Source organism: Ceratotherium simum, chromosome 29, assembly GCF_057802395.1.
Source record: "Ceratotherium simum simum isolate JZ-2026a chromosome 29, ASM5780239v1, whole genome shotgun sequence".
Taxonomy (NCBI): domain Eukaryota; kingdom Metazoa; phylum Chordata; class Mammalia; order Perissodactyla; family Rhinocerotidae; genus Ceratotherium; species Ceratotherium simum.
In genome coordinates, this window is record NC_141928.1 from 12,845,918 (window position 1) to 12,872,275 (window position 26,358).

Sequence of the window (26,358 nt, forward strand, 5' to 3'; positions counted from 1 at the left end):
CAGTTCTGATTATCCATCTCTTTATCTTACTGTATGAACGAAGGATCAGAAAAACAATGTAAAATTACCATTAGGAATTATTAACATTTATTTAAAAAGGGAAGAGGGAAGAAGAGAACCTTGTGAACTCATCCTAAAAAGTCAACTGAAGAAAGACTCAAAATATTTAGGATTTTTTTGCTAAATAATGGGATTATGGCTGGGTTTTACTTACTGTCTGAATTTTCTATATCAAGCACACATTATTTTTATAATTACAGAAAACAAATGATAAAAAGGCTATTTGTATCCTGTGAAAAAAAGAAAAGCAAGCACATTCAATTCTACTGTATGCAGTGGTCCTGACTCCAGGTCCTTTCAAGCCTCTTGATCTTTCCACATGTCAGAGACTCACTTCCTTGGGAAATTCTTAATCACTCTTTAAGGCTTTGCTGAATTGTTACTACTCTATGAAACCTTTTTTCTTCTTCAGGCAACAATTACATTCTCATATAATTCTGCTCATAGCTATGAGCAGCTAGGATAAAATGATGACATATCTACTTTTGTGCCTCCCCCATCACCACGCTGATCCCCTTAATTAAATTGCGTTCAAGATTCAGTAACTTTACTTGCTGAATCAAAGGTCTGCATTACAGAGAAGATAACCTGATCCTAAAACAAGTCATATCTGAAATTGAGTCAGATTAGTTTAGGCAATACTAAGTGAGAAGGAGTGACTTCTGTATTTGCTAACTATTTTAATAAAGCTTGGCAAGTTTTTTCCAACTAAAATAATGTCAGTTGGATTTTTCAAGAAAACTCTACGAAGATTAAAAAGCTTAAAAACTTCTCTAGCTGAACATTCCCCCTAAGAAGCACTAGCTCATCAATGTACCCCCAACCAACATATATAGACTATCTTTTGGCTAAGAGCTAAAGGTGTAAGATTCCTGGCCCAGAGGAGTCAGGTAGAGAAAACACAACATGTTCTGAATTTATGGGAAGTTCTCAGATTTTGATGTGAGTTGTCAAAACATTTTATGAGAAAAAATATCTGTTTTTTATAACTACACCATCACATAAAGCTTTTCTGTACAGTCTTACTTAAAGTATTATCCTCTCCAAGAAGCCTTCTCTGACTCCTCCCCCAAGCTGAGACAGGTTTCCACCCACTCTGTTCTATAGCACCGTTTACTAATCTCTACCATAGCATTATATCTAACTATATTGACAGTGAAAATGAAATATGGCCACAAAATCTCTACAGCTCCTCCATCAAGAGGTATAGACTATTTCCCTCAACTCATAAATCGGACTGGCCTTGTGACTTGCTTTGACTAGTAGAATGTGGCAGAAGTGACACCATGTAATTGCTAAGCCTCACTCTAAATGAGGCCTTCTCACTTCCACGTCTGCCCTAAGATCATCATGCTCTGAAGAAGCCTAAGATGAAAAGATCACATGGAAAGATAGACCCAGCCATCCCAGTCAAGCCCAGTCCACAGCCAATGCAGCAGTTGAATGAAGTTGTATGAGCCTAAGCAAGTCCAGCAAAACTGCCCAGTCAATCCACAAAATCATGAGAAATAATAAATTGTTGTTTTAAGCTACTGAGTTCTGAGGTACTTTGTTACAAAACAAAGACTCATATTAAGAACCACAACAAGATTTATAACAACTGTCATCTACCCTAAGCTATAAGCATCTTGAGGACAGCAAGCATGTCCAATTCATCTCTATTCTCATTCAGCCTTTAAGAGCTTCTCTTTGGCTGTGATGTGCTGCAGTTTCACTGTTATCCTGTTTGGGACTCACTATGTGCTTTTTTTTTTTTTTGCTGAGGAAGATTCACCCTAAGCTAACACCTGCTGCCTATCTTCCTCTTTGTGTATGTGAGCTGCCACCACAGCATGGCCACTGACAGATGAGTGTCGTAGGTCCGCACCCAGGAACCAAATCCAGGCGGCCAAAGCGTAGTGCACCGAACTTAACCACTAGGCCACCAGGGATGTCCTGGGACTATGTTTTTGGAAGTGAGGATTTATGTCTTTTATCACTTTTCAAAAACATTCAGCTGTTATCTCAAGTATTTCCTTCTTCTTCGTTCTATTCTTAAGGAACACATGTATATGTTGGCCGTACCGATTCTATTCTCCATGTCTCTTAACTGCTCTTTCATATTTTATCACCTTTCAATGCTATTTTCTGGGTAATTTCCTCAGATTCATTTTGCAGGTATTTGATTTTCTCTTCAGTCATTTCTAATCTGCTATTTAACACATGCTGCACCTTTAATTTCACTAGCTCTAATTTTCACTTGTAGAAATTTTACTTTTAGTTTGCTTGGTCTTATAAAATTTTTGATAATTTTGTTCTTTTCTAATTTTCATATTTTTTTCATGTTTCATAGTTTTCTTTAAATCTTTAATCATTTTAATCACTTCTTTAAATCTTTAATCATTTTAATCACTTCTATCTTAATATGTTACAGTTTAACAGCTTATTAGTTACAGCTAACGTGTGGGACACAGCCTCAGCATGGCTGGAGAAGCGGTGCATCGGTGCACGCCCAGGATCCGAACCCGGGCCGCCAGTAGCGAAGTGCGCGCACTTAACTGCTAAGCCATGGGGCCGGCCCTGTCAGCTCTTATGTTTAGTTCTGGCTTTCAGTTCCCTCTTTGCTTTTGTCCGTTAGGGATTTTCTTTACTTCTTGTAAATACAGCAATGCAATTAAAAGGGTGTTATATACTGTCCAGCTTTCCTAAGTATTTTGTATTGGGACATTTTTAAGTTTTCTAGGTCGTTATATTTCAAAAACTGGGAGTTCTTATCCTCAGTGTCCAAAATAGCACTTGGTAGATTAAAAGGTGTCAATTGAATATTCAAAAAAACACTCAATTAGGACTTCTGGAGTCCTAAAAGTACAGACCTTTTGAATGTATTTTCTAAATCCAATGCAATTTTAAAATCTACTAGAGGCTGAGAAAGTTTCAAAAAGAAAAATGAGCATCAGTGAGCAACACACTTACAGTAATCCTATTATACTTCTCTCTGATGACAGATCTCATAGATTTAACTAACAATTTTATTATTTCTTCACTTACAGTACTACAGAAAATAAACCAATATACTGTACAGATGTACTGAAATTAAATGGAAATACATAGAGGAAACATGTTGAATTTGGACATCATGTTGCTCAATTTGCTCATCTACAGAACAGAAGTATCTCATTTTGGTAAACAAGATAGATGAGAGGGCAAGAAAAAAGTTCTCTGGAGGAGCCCTGAGGGTCCATCCCATTTACCATAATGGTTCATCCTATTAGAAACAGGAAGAATAACTCAAACAGTACTTCAAAAATCAACAAGAAAATTTTCAAATGGAAGAAATCCAAAAGGAGAGACTGATTTATTTGCATCTGTGCTCATTTATGCTGTCTTCCTTCCTATTACAGAAACTGTTTCTAGGCTAACCCTTCCACTTATGCACAGAACAGAAGTATCTCTTTACTTTGGTAAACAAGATAGATGAGAGAGCAAGAAAAAAGTTCTCTGGAGGAGATACTTCTCCCTAATCTAATCAAAGAGTTTGCTCTTCTTTTGTACTAGTAATGTCTCCCTCTTTACTGAATAATTCTTATCAGTATATAAATATCATAAAATTCCTCACTGGAATCCATATCACCCTTCAGCTTCCACTCCATTTTTCTGCTCCTCTTTTTTAGCAAAAATCCTTGAAACAGTTGTCTATACTTATGGCCCCTTCTTCCTCACCTCCCATTTACTACCCAAACCACACTAATCCTGCTAATGCTCTCACTTCTCTCTTTGAAAACAAAAAACACTCTTATTAAGATCAACAAGGCCTCTATCTTACCATTTTTCAGTCACCACCTAAAGCAACCTCTCAGAATTGAACACACCTGGTTACTCCTGCTTTCTTCAAACACTTGCTTCATTTCATTTCTCTTCCAAGGCATTCCAATGTCCTAGTTCTCCTTATATCTCACCAGGTATTTCTTCTCAGTCTTCTCTGCTGATTTCTCTTCATTTCAATCTCTAAATGTTGAAGTACTCCAAGAATCATTCATCTCTTCAGTACCTACACTCACTCTATGGGTGATTTCATCTAATCCCATAGACTGGAATACCATCTTTATACTGTTGACGCCCAGCCACAATCTCTCCTGAGCATCAACCTCATATATCAATTAGCTACATGACATCTAGAAACAGACATCTAACAGTCATCTCAAATTTAATATGTCCTAAACAGAACTTCTGATTCTCCTCTCCCCTGCCGCAATCCAGGTCTCTCTCTCTCTTTCCCATCTCAGTAAGTGGCACTACCATATACCTAACAACACAGGCCAAAATCTAGGAATCCATTTTTACGTCTCTCTTTGCATCAAATCTCACATCTAATCTGTCCATTCTAATACCAATCAGTGGTATGTTGAAAATATATCCTGAATCAGAGCACATTCACCCTCTAATCCAAGCCAACATTATCTATCCCTTTCATGACTAAAAGAGCCTATCTACTCTTCTTCCTACCAGTTTTGTCCCTTTAATGTCAATTCTCCATATAGCAGCCAGATGTAAGTCATAAGCAATTCACCCATTTAAAGTGTACGTTTTATGGTTTTGAGTATATTTACATATATGTGCAATCATCACCAGATTCAAACTCAAACTATTTTCATCACCTCAAAAAGAAACACCACAGCCCTCAGCTATCAACTCTCTCTTCCCCCAACACCTCCAGCCTTAAGCAACCACTAATCTATCTTCTGCTTCTAAAGATCTGACTATTCTAGAAATTTCTTATTAATGGAGCCATATAACTTGTGGACTTTTCTGACTTGCTTGTCACTTAACATAATGTCTTCAAGGTTCATCTATGTTGTAGCATTTATCAGTACTTCATTTCTTTATATGACCAAATAATATTCCATCGTACATCACATTTTATTTGTCCATTTAGTAGCTGATAAACATTTAAGTTGTTTAGCTCTTTATATATCCTAGATACAAGTGCCTTATGATTTGCAAATATTTTCTCTCATTCTGTGGGTTGTCTTTTCACTTTCTTGATAATTTTCTTTGCAGCAGAAAAGCTTTTAATGGTGATACAGTCCAGTTTTATCTATTTTTTCCTTTGTTGCTTGTGTTTTTGGCATGATATCAAAGAATCCACTGCCAAATCTAAAGTCATGAAAATTTACCCCTATGTTTCTTCTAAGTTTTATACTTTTAGCTCTTACATTGAGGTCTTTGATCCATTCTGAGCTAATTTTTGTATATGGTGTGAGGTAAGGGAACAATCTCATTCTTTTGAATGTGGCTATCCAGTTGTCCCAGCATAATTTGCTGAAAAAAAAAAAAAAATCCATTCCCAATTGAACGGTATCAGTACCTTTCTCTAAATCAGCTGACCAGAGAAAAACATGGTTCTATTCCTGAACTCTCAAACATATTCCAGTCATCTATATGCCTTTCCTTATGTCAGTACCACATTGTCTTGATTACCACGGCTTTATAGTAAGTTTTGAAATTGCAAAGTGTGAGTCCTCCAACTTTGTTATTTGTTTTCAAGATTATTTTGGATATTCAAGGTCCCTTGCAATCCCATATGAATTTTAGAATTGGCATGTTACTGCACAAAGATGTCATCTGGGATTCTGAAAGGATTGCACTGAATGTGTAGATCAACTTGAGGAGTAATGCCATTTTAACAATAAGTCTTCTGATGCATGAACACTGGATGAATTTCCACTTATTTAGATCTTCTTTAATTTTTTTTCAACATCCTGCAGATTTCAGAGTATGTTTTTCACTTTAACTTAATACTATTTAATTCTTTTTGATGCTATTATAAATAGAATTCCTTTCTCATTGTCATTTTAAGATTGTTCATTGCAAATGTACAGAAATAAAATTGATTTTTTTTGTATATTGCTTTTATCCTGCAATATTGCTGAACTTGTTTTAATAATTTTTTTAGTGGACTTCTTAGGGTTTTCTATCATACAAGATCATGTGAACTGCAAATAGATACAATTTTTACTTCCTTCTTTCCAATACGGATGCCTTTTACATTTTTGCATACCTAACTGCTCTGGATACAACCTCTAGTACAATGTTAAACAGAGGTAGTAAGTACAGACATCCACGTCTTGAGCCCAAACCTGGGGGGAATATCTATTCTTTTACCAGCAAAAATGATTCTAGCTGTGGGTTTTTCATAGATGCTTTGATCAGGTTGAGGAAGTTCCATTCTATTAACAGTCTGACTTGTTTTCTTCATTTGTTTATTTTCATGAAATGGTGTTGGATTTTATCAAATGCTTTTCCTGTGTCTACTGAAATGATCGTGTGGCCTTTAATTCCATTGATATGGTATATTACACTAATAGATTTTCAGATGTTAAACCAAACTTGCATTCCTGGGATAAATCCCACTTGGGGATGGTGTGTAACCCTTTTTATATGTTGCTAAATTAAGTCTGCCAGTATTTTGTTGAGGATTTTTCTGTTCATATTTATAAGAGATAATGATGTGTACTTTTTTGTGTGATGTCTTTGTCTAATATTGGCATCAGGGTAATACCATCTTCATAGAATGAGTTAGAAAACATTCTCTCCTTTTCTCTTTTTGGGCGAGTTTGTGAAGAACTAGTATTCTTATTTAAATATCTTGTAGAATTCAGCAGTGAAGTCATCTAGGCCTAGGCTTTCTTTGTGGCGTACATTTTTGATTACTAATTCAATCTCCTGTTATATGTCAATTCATACTATTTATCAGTTTTGTTAGTGTTTTTCTAGAAATTTATCCATTTCATCTAAGTTCTCTAACTTACTGGCATATTACTGTTCATAAGATTCCCTTACAATCCTTTTGACTTATGTAAGTTTGGTAGTAATGTCCCCTCTTTCATTTCTTTTTTTTTGTTTTGTTTTGTTTTGTTTTGTTTTTTGTGAGGAGATCAGCACTGTGCTAACATCCGCCAATCCTCCTCTTTTTTTTTTGCTGAGGAAGACGGCCCTGGGCTAACATCCGTGCCCATCTTCCTCCACTTTATATGGGACGCCGCCACAGCATGGCTTGCCAGCAGTGCGTCGGTGCGCGCCCGGGATCCGAACCAGCGAACCCCGGGCCGCCACAGCGGAGCGCGCGCACTTAACCGCTTGCGCCACCGGGCCGGCCCCCCCTCTTTCATTTCTGATTCTAGTAATTTCTGTCTTCTTTTTGTTCTTAGTCAATCTAAAGTTTTGTCAATTTTGTTGATCTTTTCAAAGAATCACCTTTTGGGTTCGTTGCTTTTCTCTATTGTTTTTCTATTCTCTGTCTCATTAATTCCCACTCTAATCTTTTATTTCCTTACTTCTGCTTGTTTTATGGTTTAGTTTGCCCTTCTTTTTCCAATGTCTTAAGGTGAAAGATTTGGTTATTTTTTTTTTTGTGAGGAAGATCAGCCCTGAGCTAACATCCATGCTAATCCTCCTCTTTTTGCTGAGGAAGACCGGCTCTGAGCTAACATCTATTGTCAATCCTCCTCCTTTTTCTTTTCTTCCCCCCAAAGCCCCAGCAGATAGCTGCATGTCATAGTTGCACATCCCTCTAGTCGCTGTATGTGCTACGCAGCCTCAGCATGGCCGGAGAAGCAGTGCGTCGGTACACGCCTGGGATCCGAACCCGGGCCGCCAGTAGTGGAGCGCGCGCACTTAACCGCTAAGCCACGGGGCTGGCCCAAAAATCTGGTTATTAATCTGAGATCTTCCTTCTTTCATATATAGGAATTTACAAGTAGAGATTTCCCTATAAGCATTATTTAAGATATATCCCATAAGTTTTGGTATGTTCTATCTTCATTTTCATTCATCTCAAAGTATTTTCTAGCTTCCCTTTTGATTTCTTCTTTGACTTATATGTTATATAGGAGTATGCCACTTAATTTCCACGTATTTATTAATTTTTCAGTTTTGTTATTGATTTCTAGTTTCATTCCATTGTGGTTGGAAAAATACTTTTGGTACACTTAAGAACGTATATTCTGTTGCTCTTGAGTGCTCTACAGGTATGTTAAGTCAAAATGGTTTACAGTGCTGTTCCAGACTTCTATTTACTTATTGATCTTCCACTTAGTTTTCCCATCCATTATTGAAAGTGGGTATTATAGTGTCCAACAGTTATTGAACTGTATTTCTCTTTTCATTTCTTTCACTTTTTGCTTCATGTATTTTGGAGTTCCTTTATAAGGTATATCATTGTTGATCTTCCTGGCAGATTGACCCTTGTAAGGTTATTAAAATGTCCATTTTCATCTCTAGTAACATTACTTGTTTTAAAGTCTATTTTGCCTGACATCAGTATAATCACTCCATTTTTCGTGTGGTTGCTGTTTGCATGATATACCTTTTTCCATCTTTTAAGTCTATTTTTATCTTTGAATTTAAGGTGTGTCTCCTGACAAGAATACAGAGTTGGGCCATGATTTTTATCCAACACTGAGTTTCTACTTTCTGATTATATTGCTTAATCCATTCACATTTAATGTTACTATTGATACAGTTCAATTTAGGTGTGCCATTGTACTTTTTGTTTGTTATACATGTCTCATGTCCTTTTCATTTGCTAGGCACAGGATTCTTGGTTCCAAGTTTTTTCTTTGAGAACTTTAAATGTTATCCCACTGGCTTCTAGCCTCCACTGTTTCTGCTGAGAAGTCAGCTGTAAATCTTATTGGGGTTCCTCCTTAAGTGATAAATCACCTTTCTCTTGGGACTTTCAAGATTTTCTCCTTTGGTTTTTAACCTTTTTACTAAGATGTGCCTTTTTGTGGATCTTTCTGAATTTATCTTACTTGGAGTGTGTTGACCTTTCTGGATGTGTAGATTCCTGGTTTTCAATAAATGTGCGACTTTTCAGACATTATTTCTTTCAATATTTTTTCTGCTCATTTCTCCTCTCCTGATACTCACATACGACTATGTTGACACACTTAATAGTGTCTCATCTTTCTGAGGCTCTGTTCATTTTCTTCATTGTTTTTTCTTTCTGTTCTTTTGATATTTCTAATCTATCTTCCAGTTCATTAATTCTTTTTAAATAATCAAATTTTTTAGGGTATACCTTACATACAATAAACTGCAAATATTTTAAGTGTACACTTTGATGAGTTATGACATATGTATACACTCATGAACTCATTTCTACAATCAAGGCAGTGAACATATCCATAATACCCCAAACTTCCTTGTGCCCCTTTGTACTCCCACTCTTCTTCCTCATCCCATCATCCCACACCCAGGCAACCACTGACCTGCTTTCTGTGACTACAGATTAGTTTTGCATCTTCTAGAATTATATATAAACGAAATGTACAGTAAGTGCTTTTTTTCCTGGGGGTGGTGGTGTCTAGCTTCTTTCACTCAGCTTAATTATTCTGAAATTCATTTATAATTGTGGTAATAATCGTCCATTTTTTTCAAGATTTTAAACACTTCTCACATTTTGTTTATTTGCTATAAAAGATCTGAGAAAAGGTCTTTATTTTTTTTACACATTTTTCCAACTCTATTGACACTTAATTGAAATAAAACATTGTGTGAGTTTAAGGTGTACAACGTGATGATTTGATACACGTATATATTATAAAATGATTACCACAATAAGGTTAATACATTCATCAACTCACATAATTATGATTTTTTTGTGGGTGGTGAGAACATTTAAGATTTACTCTCAAGAACTTTCAATTAATCATATAATATAGTATTTAACTACAGTAATATAGTATTTAACTAGTTATATAGTATTTAAATATAGTTAGTATAGTATTTAAATAGTTACTTAACTATAGCCCCAATGCTGTACATTTTAGATCCCCAAAACTTATTCATTGCATAACTCAAAGTCTGTACTCTTTGACCAGTATCTCCCCATTTCTCCTATCACTATCCCCCACCCTCCTGGCCCCGGCAACCACCATTTTGATCTGTTTCTATGAGTCTGGGTCTTTTAGATTCCACATATAAATTGTGGAATGTGGAATATACTGTATTTCCATTTTTGTTTATTTCAAGATTTTTTTTGTTCTCTTTTGATTTCTTCTTTGACCCACTGGTTGTTCAGGAGTGTGTTGTTTAATTTCCACATATTTGTGGATATTCAAATTTTTCTAATGTTATTTAGTTCTAGTATCATATCACTCTGGTCAGAAAAGATATTTGGTATTATTTCAGTCTTCTTAAATTCCCTAAGATTTGTTTTGTGACCTAAGATACGATCCATCTTGGAGAATGTTCCATGTGCACTTAAGAAGAATGTGTACTCTGCTGTTGTTGAATGGAATGTTCTGTATATGTCTGTGTGGTCCATTTGGTCTAAAGCATAGTTCAAGTCCAACATTTCCTGATTGATTTTCTGTTTGGATAATCTATCCAATGTTGAAAATGGGGTACTGAAGTCCCCTACTATTAATTGTGTTATTGTTCTTTTCTCCCTTCAGATCTGTTAGTTTCCCTTAATATATTTAGATGCTCTGATATCGGGTGCACATATATTCACAATTGTTATATCCTCTTGATGAACTGACCCATTTGTCATTACATAATGACCTTTGTCTCTTCTTAATTATGCTTTTGACTTAGAGTCTGTTTTGTCTGATGTAAATTTAGCTACCCATGCTCTCTTTTGGTTTCCATTTGCATTCAATAGCTTTTCCCTCTCCTCACACTGAGTCTATGTGTGTCCTTAAAGCTGAAATGAGTTTCTTAATGGCAGCATATAGTGGGGTCTTGTTTTTTTATCCATTCAGACACTATATGTCAAGAGAATTTAATTCATTTTCATTTAAATTATTGACAGGTAAGAACTTACTAATGCTATGTTATTGTTTTCTAGTTCCCTCATTCCTTTTTTCCTCTTACTGTCTTCCCTTGTGAATTGACGATTTTCCATAGTGCTATACTTTGATTTCCTTCTTTTTATCTCTTATGTATCTATTGTATTTTTTTGCTTTGTAGTTACCATGAGGCTTACATAAAACATCTTATAGATAGATATAACAGTATATTTCACACTGATAACAATTTAACTTCAATCGCATACAAAAACTCTACCTTTTACCATCCCCAACATTTTATGTTTTTGATGTCACAGTTTAACTTTTTGTATTGTGTATTCATTGTAGCTATAGTTATTTTTAATACCTGTGTCCTTTAACTTCTATAGTAAACTGATCAACACACCACCATATTACAGTATTAAGAGTATTCTGATTTTGACTATATACTTACCTTTTCCAGCATGTTTTATATTTTCATACATTTCCATGTTATTAATTAGTGTCCTTTCATTTCAGGTTGAAGAACTCCTTTCAGCATTTCTCGTAAGATCTAGCGATGATTAACTCCCTCAGCTTTGACTTAGGAATATCTTTCTCTCTCCTTCATTTCTGAAAGACAACTTTGCCAAGTAAAGTATTCTTGGTTGGCAGTATTTTACTTTCAGCACTTTGAATATATCATCCCACTCTCTTCTGGCCTGCAAGGTTTTTGCTGAGAAATCCTCTCATAGTCTTATGGGTGTTCCCTTGTAATGCGATTTTTTTTTTTTTCTCTTGCTGCTTTAAAAACTCTGTTTGTCTTTGATTTTAGACAGTTTCATTGTAATGTGTCTTGGAGAGGATCACTTTGGGTTTAAATTTTGGGGGAACCTATAAACTTCATGAACTTAGATGTCCAAATCTCTCCCTAAATTTGGGAAGTTCTCAATCACTATGTCTCCAAATAAGTTTTCTGCCCATTTCTCCTTCTGGGACTCCAATAATGCATAGATTATTTATTTTAATGGTATGCGATAGTCCATGTAGGTTTTCTTCACTCTTTTTCACTTTTTTTTCTTTGCTCTCAGACTAGATAATTCCAAATAACCTATCTTCTAGTTCACACTACTTTCTTCTGCTTGATTCAGCCAGTTGTTGATGCTCTAAATCTTGCATTTGCTGTCCCTAAGATGGTGACGAGTGCTCAAGTGTGTGGTTTCTCCTAACCCTGCAGAATCAAGTTTTCTTTCTGTGCATGCTCACTAGGCATCTACAAAGGTTCACTCTCACCATTCTTGCCCTCAAGGGCAAGCACAGGGAGGTAGCTACAGGGTAGGAGTGTGTTGAGGTGAGGCATGTGAAGCTTGAGGGCTAGTTGTGGGGGATCAGCAGGGGAGGTGTCTTCCTCCCCTGGGTGGGCTTCCCGATGGAGTACCCAAAGCAGTTAGTAGAATCCACATCCCTTTGGTATGTTCTATCACCAGCCATAGCTGCTGTTCTCCCAGCATGACTCTCCACCCACAAGTCATATAGTTCATGACTCAGTATTCTGGATGGGGTAAGAAAGAAATGGGACTTTTTTGGGGGCATCCCACACAACTGGGGAAGCCAGGTGCTCAGTCACATGCTCTCATTTCCCCTGGTGGGAGAAATCACAGGCTGAGTCAGTCTCTCTTGGCATTAAGCTGGTGCTACCTTGGGAGAGGGGTGACACAGGTAAAGTAAAACTGTTCCTTTTATCATCTTCAATGGGTTCAATCTTGGATGTTTTTACTCAAACAGTGTGCTGCATCTTCTCTGCCAGACTCCCAGAAAGGCTCTCATCTGTGAGTGATTGTCTAAATCAGTGTTGTCTGAGGGTAGGACAGTAGAAAACTCCTGTGCCACCATTTTGATGACATCACCTCCATTAATTCTTTCACCAGTTGAAATTCACTTTTGACCCCCTGTAGTGAATTTTTCATTTCAGTTATTGTGCTTTTCCACTTCAGAATTTTCATTTGGTTCTTTTTTTGTAATTTCTATCTCCTTAATGATATTCTCTATTTGATTTGACATTGTCATACTTTCCTTTATTTCTTTAAACATGTTTCTTTTAGTTCACTGAACATACTAATAATGGCTACTCTGAAAAGTTTGCGCATTAAATCCAACATGTCACTCTCACACGCAGTATCTGCTGCTTGCCTTTTTTTAAAAAATGATGTACGGGTAATATTTTTTTTCTTTGCATGTCTCATAATTTTTGGTTGCAAACTCGATATTTTAGATAATACATTATACCAGCTCTCAATATTGGCCTCCTCACTCTGGGACTTCTTATTTTTTATGTTTGCTTGTTTGTTTAGTGACTGGCTGGCTTAGTTTAGTAAATTTTATACCCCTAATTCTCACAGTGTTAAGCCTCTGATGTTGCTTCTCTAGAGTGATTTGGATTGGCCCACAGTTATCCTGGAATGAGAGCAATTTTGGCAGAGCACTCTCTTTCTCTGACCACACCTAGATGATAAACTCTACTAATTGTGGCTGATTGCACTATTCTTTTCAATAACACTTGGGTATAAACTGCTCCACAGAATAAACCAATCAAATTGAGGTTACTTTGAAGGAAGAGTTCCAGAGGTCAATGTCTGAGATTTGTTCTGACCCTAGGTGGTCTCCTCCTAGCAAGCCGACAGTTAAACCTATATATCCAATCAATCTACCAATCTCCTCCCGGTTACCTTTCGCCACAACCTCCACTGCTTTTGAGAGTACCCTTAGGCTTGAATTTCTCTACACTTTGTTATAAATAAAGTCAGTTCCTTTGGGAAGAGATTAGGAGCTGTTTTATAGCCTGCTTCTCACTACAAGCAAAATCTCTGAGCCATAGCTATGAAGTAGGGAGCGTGGACAACGATGTGCTTCTCTCTGAGTGACAACCCATCTTCAGAAGCTAAGTACTTAGTGGGTGTGGGAGGTGGTGTAGTAGTCTCAAGTCTTCTTGGCTTGCCTCTACTGGTGTGGAACCACTACCTTAAGTGCCAGGGCAAGGACAAGTGGGCTCTCATATTCTCAGCAGCGTCGTGTCCAAAGTAAAGCCTTCATCCCACGAGTAAGGGCTGGGGAAAAAAAAAAGGGAGGCCCCACCAGTCACACTTGGCCAGCAAAAGGTAGCTGGAGACAGGATAAGAAATGCTGTCATCAGGCTCTTCCCTGGAAGACAGCCCTTCAACTGGGAGCTGGGAGGAGAGGGAACCCTGTCTTCTTGACTGCACAGATCTGGAGTGGAGTTACCATCTCGCTCAGCTGGGAGAGGGGAGGGAAGAAACAGGTCTTGGTTCAAATACCACAGATTCTTCACCAAAGTTAGTAAATTTCCTTGAATAAATGTTTCTTCAATTGCTGATGTCCTTTAAAACATTTCTAAAGACTTTAAATGGATGTTTTTCATAACTGTCACCAGTTTTGCTGGGAAGCAGGTTCAGAGGACCTCATGCTATATGCTGGAAGTCTCTCTCAGACAGCGAGCTTTTACACACGTAAATTAGATCACGTCTCCATTCAAAACTCTCCAAAAATTCCCGTCACATTTATAACACAGTCCAAATTCCTACTAAGCTCTACAAAGGTCTACACGATCCAGCCCCTACCGATCCTTTACCAGTTTTTATTTACTTTATTCATTCTGCTCTAATTTCTGTCCTAAGGGTGGTCCACCTCAGGGTCCTTCTATTGTCTGTTCCCTGTGGAAAGTTGTTTTCCCTTCCCTTCTCTGTGGCCTTCTTCCTTGTCTCATTCAGGTCTCTACTCAAATGTCATTTCAAGACATTCTCTAAAATAGTACCCGCCCTTCACTTTTTATCCATTATCCCACTTTGATTTTCTTCACAGCACCTAAATTTACTTAATATTTTCATTTTCTTATTTGCTGAAAGTCTGTTTCCTCCATCAGAATAAAAGCTCTAGGAGGGCAGGGGGCTTTGCCTGTCGTCTTCACCACTGTGTCCTCAGTATCTAGAACATTACTTGGCACACAGTCGATACTCAAAAAGTACTTGTTGAATGAATATATGTAAACAGCAATCAAAATATTTTTAAAGCTACTTACATTTTAAATGATGTTAACAGATAATCTGTTTTTATTTATATCCATAAAGAGCAGAACAATAAGAGAGTATGGGTAAAGAAGTGATAGTCATCTATCTGGCTGAGAAAATATAAACAGAAGTGGCCAAAAGCCAGGTATTTAAAAGTTCCGTTTCAATAATCCTAAAACTTATTTTTATAAACAGCACTGCTGACCTGCCATTGACTTTACACTACCTACACCAAGCTCAAAAGAAACAACCACCCTAATTCAATGGGAAAGCGAAAACAATACTAAAATGACAAAAGTTTATATTATACTATGACCACTAGTTTTGACAGTTAGGGACATTAGAAGATTTAGAAGCTAATCAAATTGAAAATCCTGAATCAAATATAAATTTGTCACTATCACTAACTGTAAATAAAACTCTCTAGCATTAAAAAAAGAAAGGATATTATTTCCATGTTCTCACTTTCACTCCACGTACCTTCCTCCTAAGGCCAAGTTTTGCAATGGGCTTAGCAAGGCTAAGCAAAAGAAACTTAAGATTATGGAGTTTTACCTTGAGTCCTGTTTTCTCGTCATCACTTCCATTATTTGTAGATGGTGTCTCATCTCCTTGCCTGGAAACCAAGACAAAATCTTCACTATTAAGAGTAGACACTGAGTCTGAGGAGACACTGATTTTTCCAACAGAAGCCTTGTCATCCATGACTCAAGAATGAAGCTCAACTCATGAATGATTAAATATTTTAAAAATGCCTGAAAAACAAAAACCATAAAGATATTCATATAGAATGTCTGCCAAATACTCAATCATGCTCTAATTCTTACAAAATACGTACAGAAAAACTTAAAAAGAAAATACTTCCAAAATATTTTCCCAAGACTTTTATTACTTACAATTTAGACTTTTTATTCCAGATAATAAGGAAATCTGATGCTATTCAGGGCCAAGATATTTTAGATTTCAAAAAAATAAATAAGTAAAACATATTCTCCTGAGAATAACTCCGACTACCTACAGTGATTTCTTTGGCATATGTTGCAACTCTGCTCTTGGCCCCTAAAAATTATGAAATACTAAACTTCTGTTTTCTATCCTTTAATTTGTAAAGCTGTACACATAAATGAAATTGAAAGCACTTAAGACAATAACTAAGGTTTTCCTAACATTACTGATACTTAAATTTAACATACTAACGACATGTTTTTAAGAAACAAAATTTCACAATAACACCCAAAAAAAAAATAAATTCAAGGCAGGGCAAGCATAAATTTTAGATCTGGGAAATACCTTACATAGGAAAAACTCAATCTTCCCATCCCACTGTTTCTTAGAACTCACCTCAATATGAACATTAGCAATAAAAGAGTTTCATGCCAAAAATTCCCATCAAGAGCATAAAAATTTGTCAATTATGAAAAGCCATTCAATTTTTTATTGACTCCTGGAATAAAACTCAAACTCATCTACCATTTAAAAACCTGGTTCTGCATACTTTGTGGCAATGTTCCCATCTGGTTGCCAAAACAGCAACAGAACAAACAATAAAACATTATACTCAGAGAGCTTCAACCAATTAACAAAAGTAGCTCTAGCTCTATGCTCATCTTGTACCTAACGTTCTGAAAATCTGTTTAATCTCTCCAATTAAGAAGTCCTGATTTATACTTTGGAATTTTAATTGAACATATGTTTATTGAGCATACACCATGTGCCAAACACTATTTTCTCCTCAAAGGCTCACATCTAGATAGACACCGGACAGGAGGAACTATACCATCCCTGAATTAATAGTTGGAAGAAAACTTAGAAATCATCAATACTGTTAAACAGATAAGGAAATGGCAACCCCAAGAGAAGAAAGGTCATTTAACTAGGCATAACTAAGCCTTGAACCCTAGATTCTTTGCTGCTTTCTATTTAAACTAATTCCCTTGCATAAAGGCTATCACAACTCTACATTTCATAGGACTAAATCTAAATGCATAGTGTTCTGCTTCAGATGCTTCAAAATGTTCTTCTGGAAAGCTTTTTTTAAATGTAGTTTTGCTTTATCCATTCAATGAATACTTACCGAGAGTCTAGTGTATAAAGTAGAATATGATAAACGAGAAATTAGATTCTTGCCCAAAAGGAGTTTATAGTTTAGTAGAGAACAGAGGCAAACTGAACAGGTTAATAGGTACTGATTTAGGGTCAAGACAACTATGGGAACACGTTACGAGAGTGGCTTAGATATGAAGAGTTAAGAAATATATGGAGGAGGTAATGTCCTTGCTGAGGATATATACTTTAATACCCTCAGTTCTTTGCCCCCACAGGATCCTCTTCCTAAAGCGGTCTCCTTGCTTCTGCACTCCATCAACTCCAACTCATCACTCACGATCTAACCCTCCTTTTCCTAGTAGCCTGCCCATTCTCACCATAGAGCCAAATGAACTGCTTGCCTTATTTCTGTTCCCAAAGCATTTTACACTTTTTATAGTACCAATTATGTTGTATTACTATTTGATAGTGAGTGCCTCTTAATTTAATCTTCACATATCTATTTCACAGATGAGGAAATAGAGAAGCTTGGAGAGATGGTATAACTTGTTCAAGGTAATGGTTATAATGTAACCGGTCAGAGGCAAAGCAAAAATTGAACCCAGTTATGTATGATTCCAGAGGCTATGCTCTATCCATTAACTTATGATGTCTTTCCAAGACCACAAATTTGGGTCTTGTCCCAAAACAGTCAGTAGTGGGTAAAGGAGTCTTGATCATTTTTAGAACTTGTACTTTAGGTAAGGTTTTCATGCTTAATTAGTCTTTTTTCTACCTTTTAAAATGTGACTAACAGCAGGATAGCAGAGGGCCTAGAAAAGTCCTCTAAAGCTATGATCTCAGAGACACCGACAACTTTCTATAATACTCTAGACTCAAAAATAATGTACTTTGCTATTTACACTACGGAACTGAGAAGATTTGGCAGGCTCAAAGTTCAATCTATTTTCTTTGAGGAAGGGATAGGAAAATATGCTTTATAAGACACTTTACTGTTTGTTTTGGCACCTGAAACTAACTGAATCACTGAGGGGAAATGAGGTTTATCAAAACACTAAGTAGTACAGGAAAAGTTATACAATAAGACTCCTCTTCTCTGGCCTAATCATTAGCAGAAGTGAAGAGGGAGTCCATGAGCTCCAAGGGCTGGGAATAAGACCACCCTTTCCCTGGCCTCCACAATAAAGAGGTGCCCCAGAACTTGGTGTACTCCCGGCAAAATTCTGGAGTATTCACAACCCCTGTCTCGCGACCATAAGGACTAGTTTTGTTTTTAATCCCTACTTAGATCAGTTACCACCAGAAGCCCCCTACTCTAATTCCTCATCCTTCAGACTGTAATTCTAATTCTCATGGACAATAAGGTACAAACTTCCTCCCCAAACACCCTGCACTGCCATCCCTCTTCCTACCTTTCTCCATACCACCTATCACCCTTTGACACACTTTATATTTTAATCATTTGTTGTTAAGTATCATGTAAGCTAGAACCGAAGTTCCAGGAGGGCAGGGATTTTTGTCTGTTTCATTAACTACTGTATCCCTACCACCTGGAACAATGCCTGGCACATACTAGGTGCTCAAATATTTGCTAAAGAAACAGGATAAATGGCAAATAAAGATGGAAAAGCCACCCAATGAAAAGGTAAGACCATCTTTCATAGACTGACAATAAAAAGAGAAGTCGTACTTGTGATGGTAAAGCACACAGTTAAGAGTTAGGACACATCCAAGTTAGATACTGGTTTACTACCTAATAATACTGCGAGCTTGCTCACACTGTGCCTCAGTTTCATAAACGAAAATAGTGTACTATCTAGTTACTATCTACCTCATAGAGCTATTATAAAAATTATTAAGGAATATATATATCATTTAACATTACACACAGAACATTATAGCACCCAATAGTTACAGCTTTTCAAAAACTTCTGATTTTAAAAGAATTAACAAGTACCAACTGATTTGGGTAATTCAATTTAGGAAATACAATATTTGGGCAAAAATATACAGCTTTCCTAATTCCACGTTCTAATTTGTTTATATCTAAATAAATCTAAAGAAATACTTTGGGGCCGGCCCCGTGGCTTAGTGGTTAAGTGCGCGCGCTCTACTGCTGGCGGCTGGGTTCGGATCCCGGGCGCGCACCGACGCACCACTTCTCCGGCCATGCTGAGGCCACGTCCCACATACAGCAACTAGAAGGATGTGCAACTATGACATACAACTATCTACTGGGGTTTTAGAGGGAAAAAAAAAAAAAAAATACTTTGAATGAGTAAAAATGTCATATCTTTGTATAATACTTCACAGATTATGAAAACATACCCATTCTTCATCTCATTTGATCACCCTAACAATTCGGTAAGGTAGCCAGAGTAAGGATTTTTATCCCATTTTAAATAAGATAATATACTTACGAACACTCTGGTGTTTGGTAGGCACTCAGTTTGTTTCCTTCTTTTATACAGGTGATGAGCCTAGACCCTTATAACATGTCCAGTTACCAAGAGGGCCAGGTTGGCAAGTGCAAGTTCAGGGATGTTTCCTCCTCTGTATCTCCTTTAATAAGTCAAGTCACTTAAAATAACAGGTAATTTTGTTTAATTATGCAGCCTCCTGAATCAAAGCCAAAAGTTCAATTATGTTATATTTTTCATTACTTCTATCCTTTCATTACTTTTATCCTTATTAATACATAAAAGATCACTAGAGATTTTCCCACTGAAAATTAATCTCATGATATCAAAACTCTATACTTTTTGCCCAAATTCACTGCTCTGTACTATAAGTGACAACTTTATGCTCAAACATGCACTTCTGCAAAGACCATGGGAAATAATGCACCTCAATCGTACTGAATGAAGATTCATTTTCATTCTTAATCTCCTCTTAAACACTATAGTTCCAGCTAATGGAGAGTGAAATGAAAAAGAAATGGCCATGATAAAGGCTCTTTTGATACTATGCGCAGTCGGCTTCTGGATAATCAGTGTTTATTTCCTTTTTAAAAACCTGAACTTTTTTGGGAGGGAGAGAGTACTATTGGATATTTGCATTGTTTCTAGTTATTAACATCATTCAGAACAGTAACATAAACAGTGAACTTGCAGTGGCATGGATTTGCTAATGTGCAATTAGAGGCAAAAATCACCTCCCAATTAGTGATCTACCTAAGTTGCTAAAAGAGATATGAGCAATACTTATAACTGAATTTGACATGCTTGAGACAAAATGTGCTAGTTCCCAGCCATTAATCCAGGGCGCTGGTTTAGCATTTATTTCCTTGGTTTTCTTGAAACTCTTTCTTAATTGCCTCCACCTCTACCACTTCAGTGGGACTCCTCACTCTCACTGAGCAGTCCCTCTCAAAAACTTGGCTCCCCTACCTTTCACCAACCCTCACTGAACCTCCTCTTTTATTTATTTATTTTTCATTTTATTTATTTATTTTTCCCCCAAAGCCCCAGTATACAGTTGTATGTCATAGCTGCACTTCCTTCTAGTTGCTGTATGTGGGACGCGACCTCAGCATGGCCGGAGAAGTGGTGCGTTGGTGCGCGCCCGGGATCCGAACCCGGGCTGCCAGCAGTGGAGCACGTGCACTTAACCGCTAGGCCACGGGGCCGGCCCTGAACCTCCTCTTTTAAAAACTGAATTCAGGGGCCGGCCCCGTAACCTAGTGGTCAAGTTTGGCGTGCTCTGCTTTGGTGGCCCAGGTTTGGTTCCCGGGCGCAGACCTACACCATTCGTCAGCAGCCACGCTGCGGCAGTGACCCACAAACAAAATAGAGGAAGACTGGCACAGATGTTAGCCCAGGGAGACTCTTCCTCAGCAAAAAAAAAAACCCACAAAAAACTGAATTCAAACCTCATCTTTGTGACCCTGGGTACTATGTTTATGCTTTGTGAGTATCCACTGCAGAAAGGAAAAAAAAAAATTTTAATAAATAAAAATAAAAATCAACAATACAAAATTTCAAAACCCAAAGAATTCTTTTCAGTTCTCACCTTACTTCTACCAGCTGAAATACAAGAAAATGCTATTTCCCTATTCTGAAACTGTCATCTTTCTGCTTCCATTTTCTATCTCTGACTACCTTTTCTCAGCTGTCATTTAGATTCCTCTTCTTCTAGCCATTCTTTAAATTTCATCCTGTCCCTCTTGTTTTTCCACACTCTTCCCTGCTATCTCATTAGCTCACATGATTATAATTTTTTTTGTATGCTGACGATACTGTTTTTTCTCCTTCATTTCATACAGATATTTGTGTTACATTTTCTTTTCTATTTCGAGTGTTTGATATGTGCCAGGCACTAGGTCAGGAATGCTACAGTGAGGAATAATAGGTACTCTTTTCCTTCGATGGGATTGTAGTGGCAGAGAAAATGGACAAGTAAACAAGTAATCACAACACAGTATAGTGCTCGGTATAATAGAGATATGCAATCGGTGTTATGAGAATACACAGGAGGGCTCTGCTACATGTGTCCCATGGCCATCTCAAAATCAAGTCTACATGTCCAAAGAGGACCCCCATCTGTCACACAAGCATATTCTTCCTCACAGGTTCCCTATCCTGGTCACCAACCACTGATACAGGACAGAAATCTCAAAAAAATCCTTGACTCCTCTTCTCATTCTCCCTTGGAACTCTAATGGATTTTATTTCCAAAACATACCCCAAATCCATTTCTCCTTTGCCATCCTTCATATCACTGACTTGTGATTTCTTCATTATCTTTCAATTTAGCTACAATGTAAGTCTCCCTTTCTAGACTCTCTCTAGTCACTGATTATTAAGGCCCCATAGTTAATTTCTAAAATTCAGATATGATCATATAACTCACCCCCTTCCTTAAAACTTTTGATTGCTCCTGACTGAAAACAGAATCAAATCCAAACTCTTTATACGATCAGTTCTTCAAAATCTGGAGCCAATCTATCATTCTAATCTTATCTCCTTCTATCACACCATACCACAACTCACCAAATATGTCAGGCATTTTTATGCTTTCAAGCCTTTGCTCAGGCTGTTTGCTAAGCTAGGAAAGCGTCTTCATTTCCCCAGTTAGTCCTCCCACACCAGCAATCTTGTGATACAATCAAATAAATCTTCGACCTCCCCCTTTTCCTTCTGCAATATTCATTATTCGCTCTAGGACTCCTAAGGCTTTTTGTTTGCTTGCTTTTTAATTTATCACAGAATTACAGCATTTATTACACAGTAAAGTAATGTTATATCTCTTTTCCACTCCACTATATTGGTTGATCATTCATTCCAGAAACAATTACTAAGCATAAACCACCATGATAAATGCAGGGAATACAATGAGCAGACAGTCCCTATGAAGTAGTTGTGGACAGGAATCTTAGGTTTTATTCATATTATCTTCATAGCCTTGCTTACTGGCAGTGCTCAATAATTTTGATCAGTTGAATAATACTCTTTCATCAGTGTTTAACTGATAGGGTCTAAATTACGTGAGGAGGACAAAGGACAAATATGCTATACTACATGCATATGCCTGGGGATGTGGACTTGGATGATGATTGGAACAAAGAGACTCCAAAAGAACTACTCCTGAGTGTGCCTGACTGACTCTTAATCAAGATCCCAACTGTCACGGCCAAAACCAGTTAAACAACACTGAGCCACAACACGTACCTTGGAATCTCTTTGGACCAAAACACTCTCATTACTTCCCTCCCTATCCCCATCATTTTTCTTGTTCAACCAGTGAGTAAATAAGTACAGCTTTAGGGAATCTCAAGGGGGATACTTAAATCATCTTGCTAAATCTAAAGAGACAATAATACTTATTAGTTCCTGAGTACTAATTATATGGCCAACATGGTACTAAGAAGCTTTAAGTGCATTATTACTAATCTTTACACTAACCTTACGAGATAGGTATTAACTTCATATGACAGACAAACTGAGGCTTAGACTGGCTCAATAACCTGGTTAAGTTCACAGAGAAAATTCTGGAACTTGATCCAAACCCAGGTATCTAGGTGCCTTTGTCCTTTTCTAGAATACATCTCTCCTCCTTGGTGTCCCTATCTCCATTCTCTCCCCATTCCAATCCATCCTCTATAGTTGCTCCAGTTCTATCCTTCTAAAACACACATCTGATAAGATTACCCTCTGTTCAGAAAAAGACAAGACAGGAAGTAGCAAAAGAATCAAGTCTCAAAGACGCTGTAGCAGGCCAATTCCTGGAGGTTTGTAGCCCTTTAAAAATAAACATGCAGAGTACAAAGTTCTTTTTAAAAATCACACTATATTAACCTCAGCTTTCTTCTTTTTTTCCTGGCTCTGAAGTCTGTCTCCCTGCATTAATTTTCACATGAACTTCTCACAGCCTATCCCTGGGAAGCGTGGGACAAATCTAACAAAACTCAATGGAAAATCATCCCTTCTTTATAAAAATAAATTCCTTTCCACCACTACTAATTGCTAAACAATAGACGTGTCTTTGTTTAAGTCTGACTCTGAATTTGGGACTGTTTCTTTGAATTATTTTAGTGAGCTAGGAGAACTGTATTAATTTAAGTCTTCCGAATAATTAGCTTAAAAACCAAAAACAAAAGAAAACAAAACTTAACCATCTTGGGCCCAAAGCACTAAAAGGCAAGAAAAACCAGCTTGTCTACAAGTCACTTTTAGGCAAATTTTAACCTACAATGTCTGTGACAATTCATTTCCTTGAATAGGAAGTGACTTTTAGTTCAATTCCAGATGAACTAAAAGAGATACCTTAATGATATAAGTGAAGGAATTTGTGAGACAAAAGTTTTTTTTTAATTTTTTAAAAGATTTAAAAAGTTTTAATCTTTTAAAATTGTGGTTAAATATATATAACATAAACTTTACCATTTTAGCCACTTTTAAGTGTACAGTTCTGCAGCATTAAGTACATTCACACTGTTGTGCAACCATCACCACCATCCATCTCTAGAAGTTTTTCATCTTCTCCAAGTGAAACTCTGTACGCATTAAACACTAACTCCCATTCCCCCAGGCAACCAACATTCTACTTTCTGTCTCTACGAATCTGACTACTCCAGGTACCTCACATAAGTAGTGGAATCATACGTTATTTGTCCTTTTGTAACTGGCTCACTTCACTTAGCCTAACGTCTTCAAAGTTCATCTATGTTGTAGTATGTGTCAAAACTTCCTTTCTTTTTAAGGCTGAATAATATTCCACGATATGTATATACCACATTTTGTTTATCCATTGATTGGTCAATAAAAGTTTTTAAAGCCTGATTGTAACTTTATAAGATCTTTAGGCTAAAACTCAAAAAATCAATACAGTACAGTGACTAAAGAAGACAGCCAATGTTTTCAGAGTTATTTCTCATTTTTTCATGAGTGATCAATCTTTATTAAGAATTTTTAAAGTTAACGGTTTGGTATAATATAAAAAAAAACCATCTGGAGTTGAACTAGGTCCTTTTTGGTTTGATTTGGACAATGCTGTAGCTTCAGTTTTCGCCTATGTGACAGGAGGAGACTGAACCCTTTCTATTTTGTGAATGAGAATATCCAGGAAAGGAGGGGAGTATGTCAGATGCTTTCCAGTCCTAATCCATGAGATAAGCATAACTAGTTCCATTTTTACAAATGAAGAAACTGAGTCTGAGTCATTAAGTAGCTTACATCCAGTGGTGTACTAAGTAAGCGCAAGACTTGGGATATCTGTTCTGATTCCAAAGTTCACACTCTCCCTCCTTTACCTTGAAACCTCTAACGAAAGGTACAAGAAGTAAGAAGAGCAGATGAAATGCACATAAAACAATTCATTTAACTCTATATTGATGACTTGAGTGCAATACTGTTGATGCCTGAAAAAATAAACCATATAAGTGGCTTCCCCATGCTCCTGTGGATATTTCAGGAAATAGCACTTTTTCCAGAATTCTAGGTATGCTAGCATTATGCCACTTCAACACAAGATCTCTAAAACTAAATATTTAAATTATTTGGATGCCATTTCCACAATAGAAACCTACCTCTGAGAACACAGGGAAAGTTAGCTTAATGTTAATGTTCTACTCATTCACAAGGTCAGATTATATTTCTGACCTGGCTGGTAGAGATTAAAAAAACAAAGTATCCTTGTCTTTATTTTTTCTGGAATGGATTTCTATAGCGTAATATAATATAGTGTTTTATAAATATAAAAATATGTATATTTTTAAGCAATGCAGGATTGTTCAAAGACTCTTCCTCCTTTTAGGAAACTGGTCAATATAGTCCCTTCTCATCCACAGTGAAGAACATGAATCTATCCCGTTTAGAACATCAACCTGTCTACACTTAGAGTTGGAATGTTTATAATATTCATTTCTCCTTAAACTATGTGAATTTAATGTCAAGCAAGCAAATCATTCAATAGATGACCAAAGCCTAAGATAAATGCAGTAAATATGACTTCTCTTTTCTATGACCTGTTTGATTGTCAGAGGAATGTGTGTAGGGAAACCACAAATATTTGACAGAAGATACATGTTTTCTGCATCTTCTGAGAGAAGGCAGCCCTGGTCTATAGTTACGCAAAGATGGGGGGACACTTGATCAGTGTGTTAAATAGGGGGTGGGCAATCAATGAACATTTCCTGAGCACCTTCATTCACAGTACTGGAATAGGCACTGTGTAAAAAGATTTAAAAAATTCACAAATGTTTAATTAAGTTCCACAGGTGTTTTTAAACCTATCTGAGAAGATCTTTTTTCACAACCAAAAGCAAAAAAGTAAAAAATAAGACTGTTTCTGCTAGGGAACAATTTTTTATGTAAGTATTAGCTTTTGAGGTTAGACAGAAATCAGATTTTTCTTCCATTCACAGAGAATTCAACAGGTAACTACAATAAGGATATAACAATTTCCCTTCTGCAGACATATCAGAGGTCTATTCATGGAAAATCGTGTGTCACAGCAAATGAGATTTACGTGACATGTTCCCACTCTCACATTGCCAGAATCCGTTTATCAGCATACTTCAAGGGCATAAGAGAGTTTATTACCCCTATGGTAAAAATATTAAAATGATTAACTCATGGCTCTTCACCCCAGTAGTTTTATACAAATGCCCAACATTTAATCCAATTCAATCCCTGAATGCTGTCTCTTAATACCCCTGATGATACTTAACGTATGTTCCCAAAGACAGAGTCTGCAAATCAATTTCTTTTCCCATACAAGGGCCATTCTCAGAAAATGGAAAACAAGATTATAACCATAGGTTATTGGTTATTATTACCAAAATGTATAAATAAGGGAAAATGAGGGGAAAAAATTTTTAAATAGTCAAATTATTGTTAAGCTCTAAGAATTAATAACATTTTGTTAAAGTTACCACAGAAACAAATTTGCTAATGTACCTTAAGAAATGCCACATT

General features: G+C 36.8%; 1 protein-coding gene across 5 annotated transcripts in view; it reads right to left on the minus strand.

Moving 5' to 3' along the window:
* The window catches only part of RABGAP1 (RAB GTPase activating protein 1), a 160,730-nt gene that overhangs the window by 123,813 nt on the left and 10,559 nt on the right, over positions 1 to 26,358 (minus strand). For 3 of the 5 annotated variants that reach the window (XM_087419128.1, XM_004423428.2, XM_087419126.1), the window contains exon 2: positions 15,452 to 15,651. In XM_087419128.1, the coding sequence (XP_087275254.1) occupies positions 15,452 to 15,601 (150 nt within the window). In that variant the 5' untranslated portion in view covers positions 15,602 to 15,651. Of the gene's footprint in view, positions 1 to 15,451; positions 15,652 to 19,362; positions 20,344 to 26,358 lie in introns of those variants that run through there. The other 2 variants (XM_087419127.1, XM_087419130.1) reach the window with 2 other exon arrangements.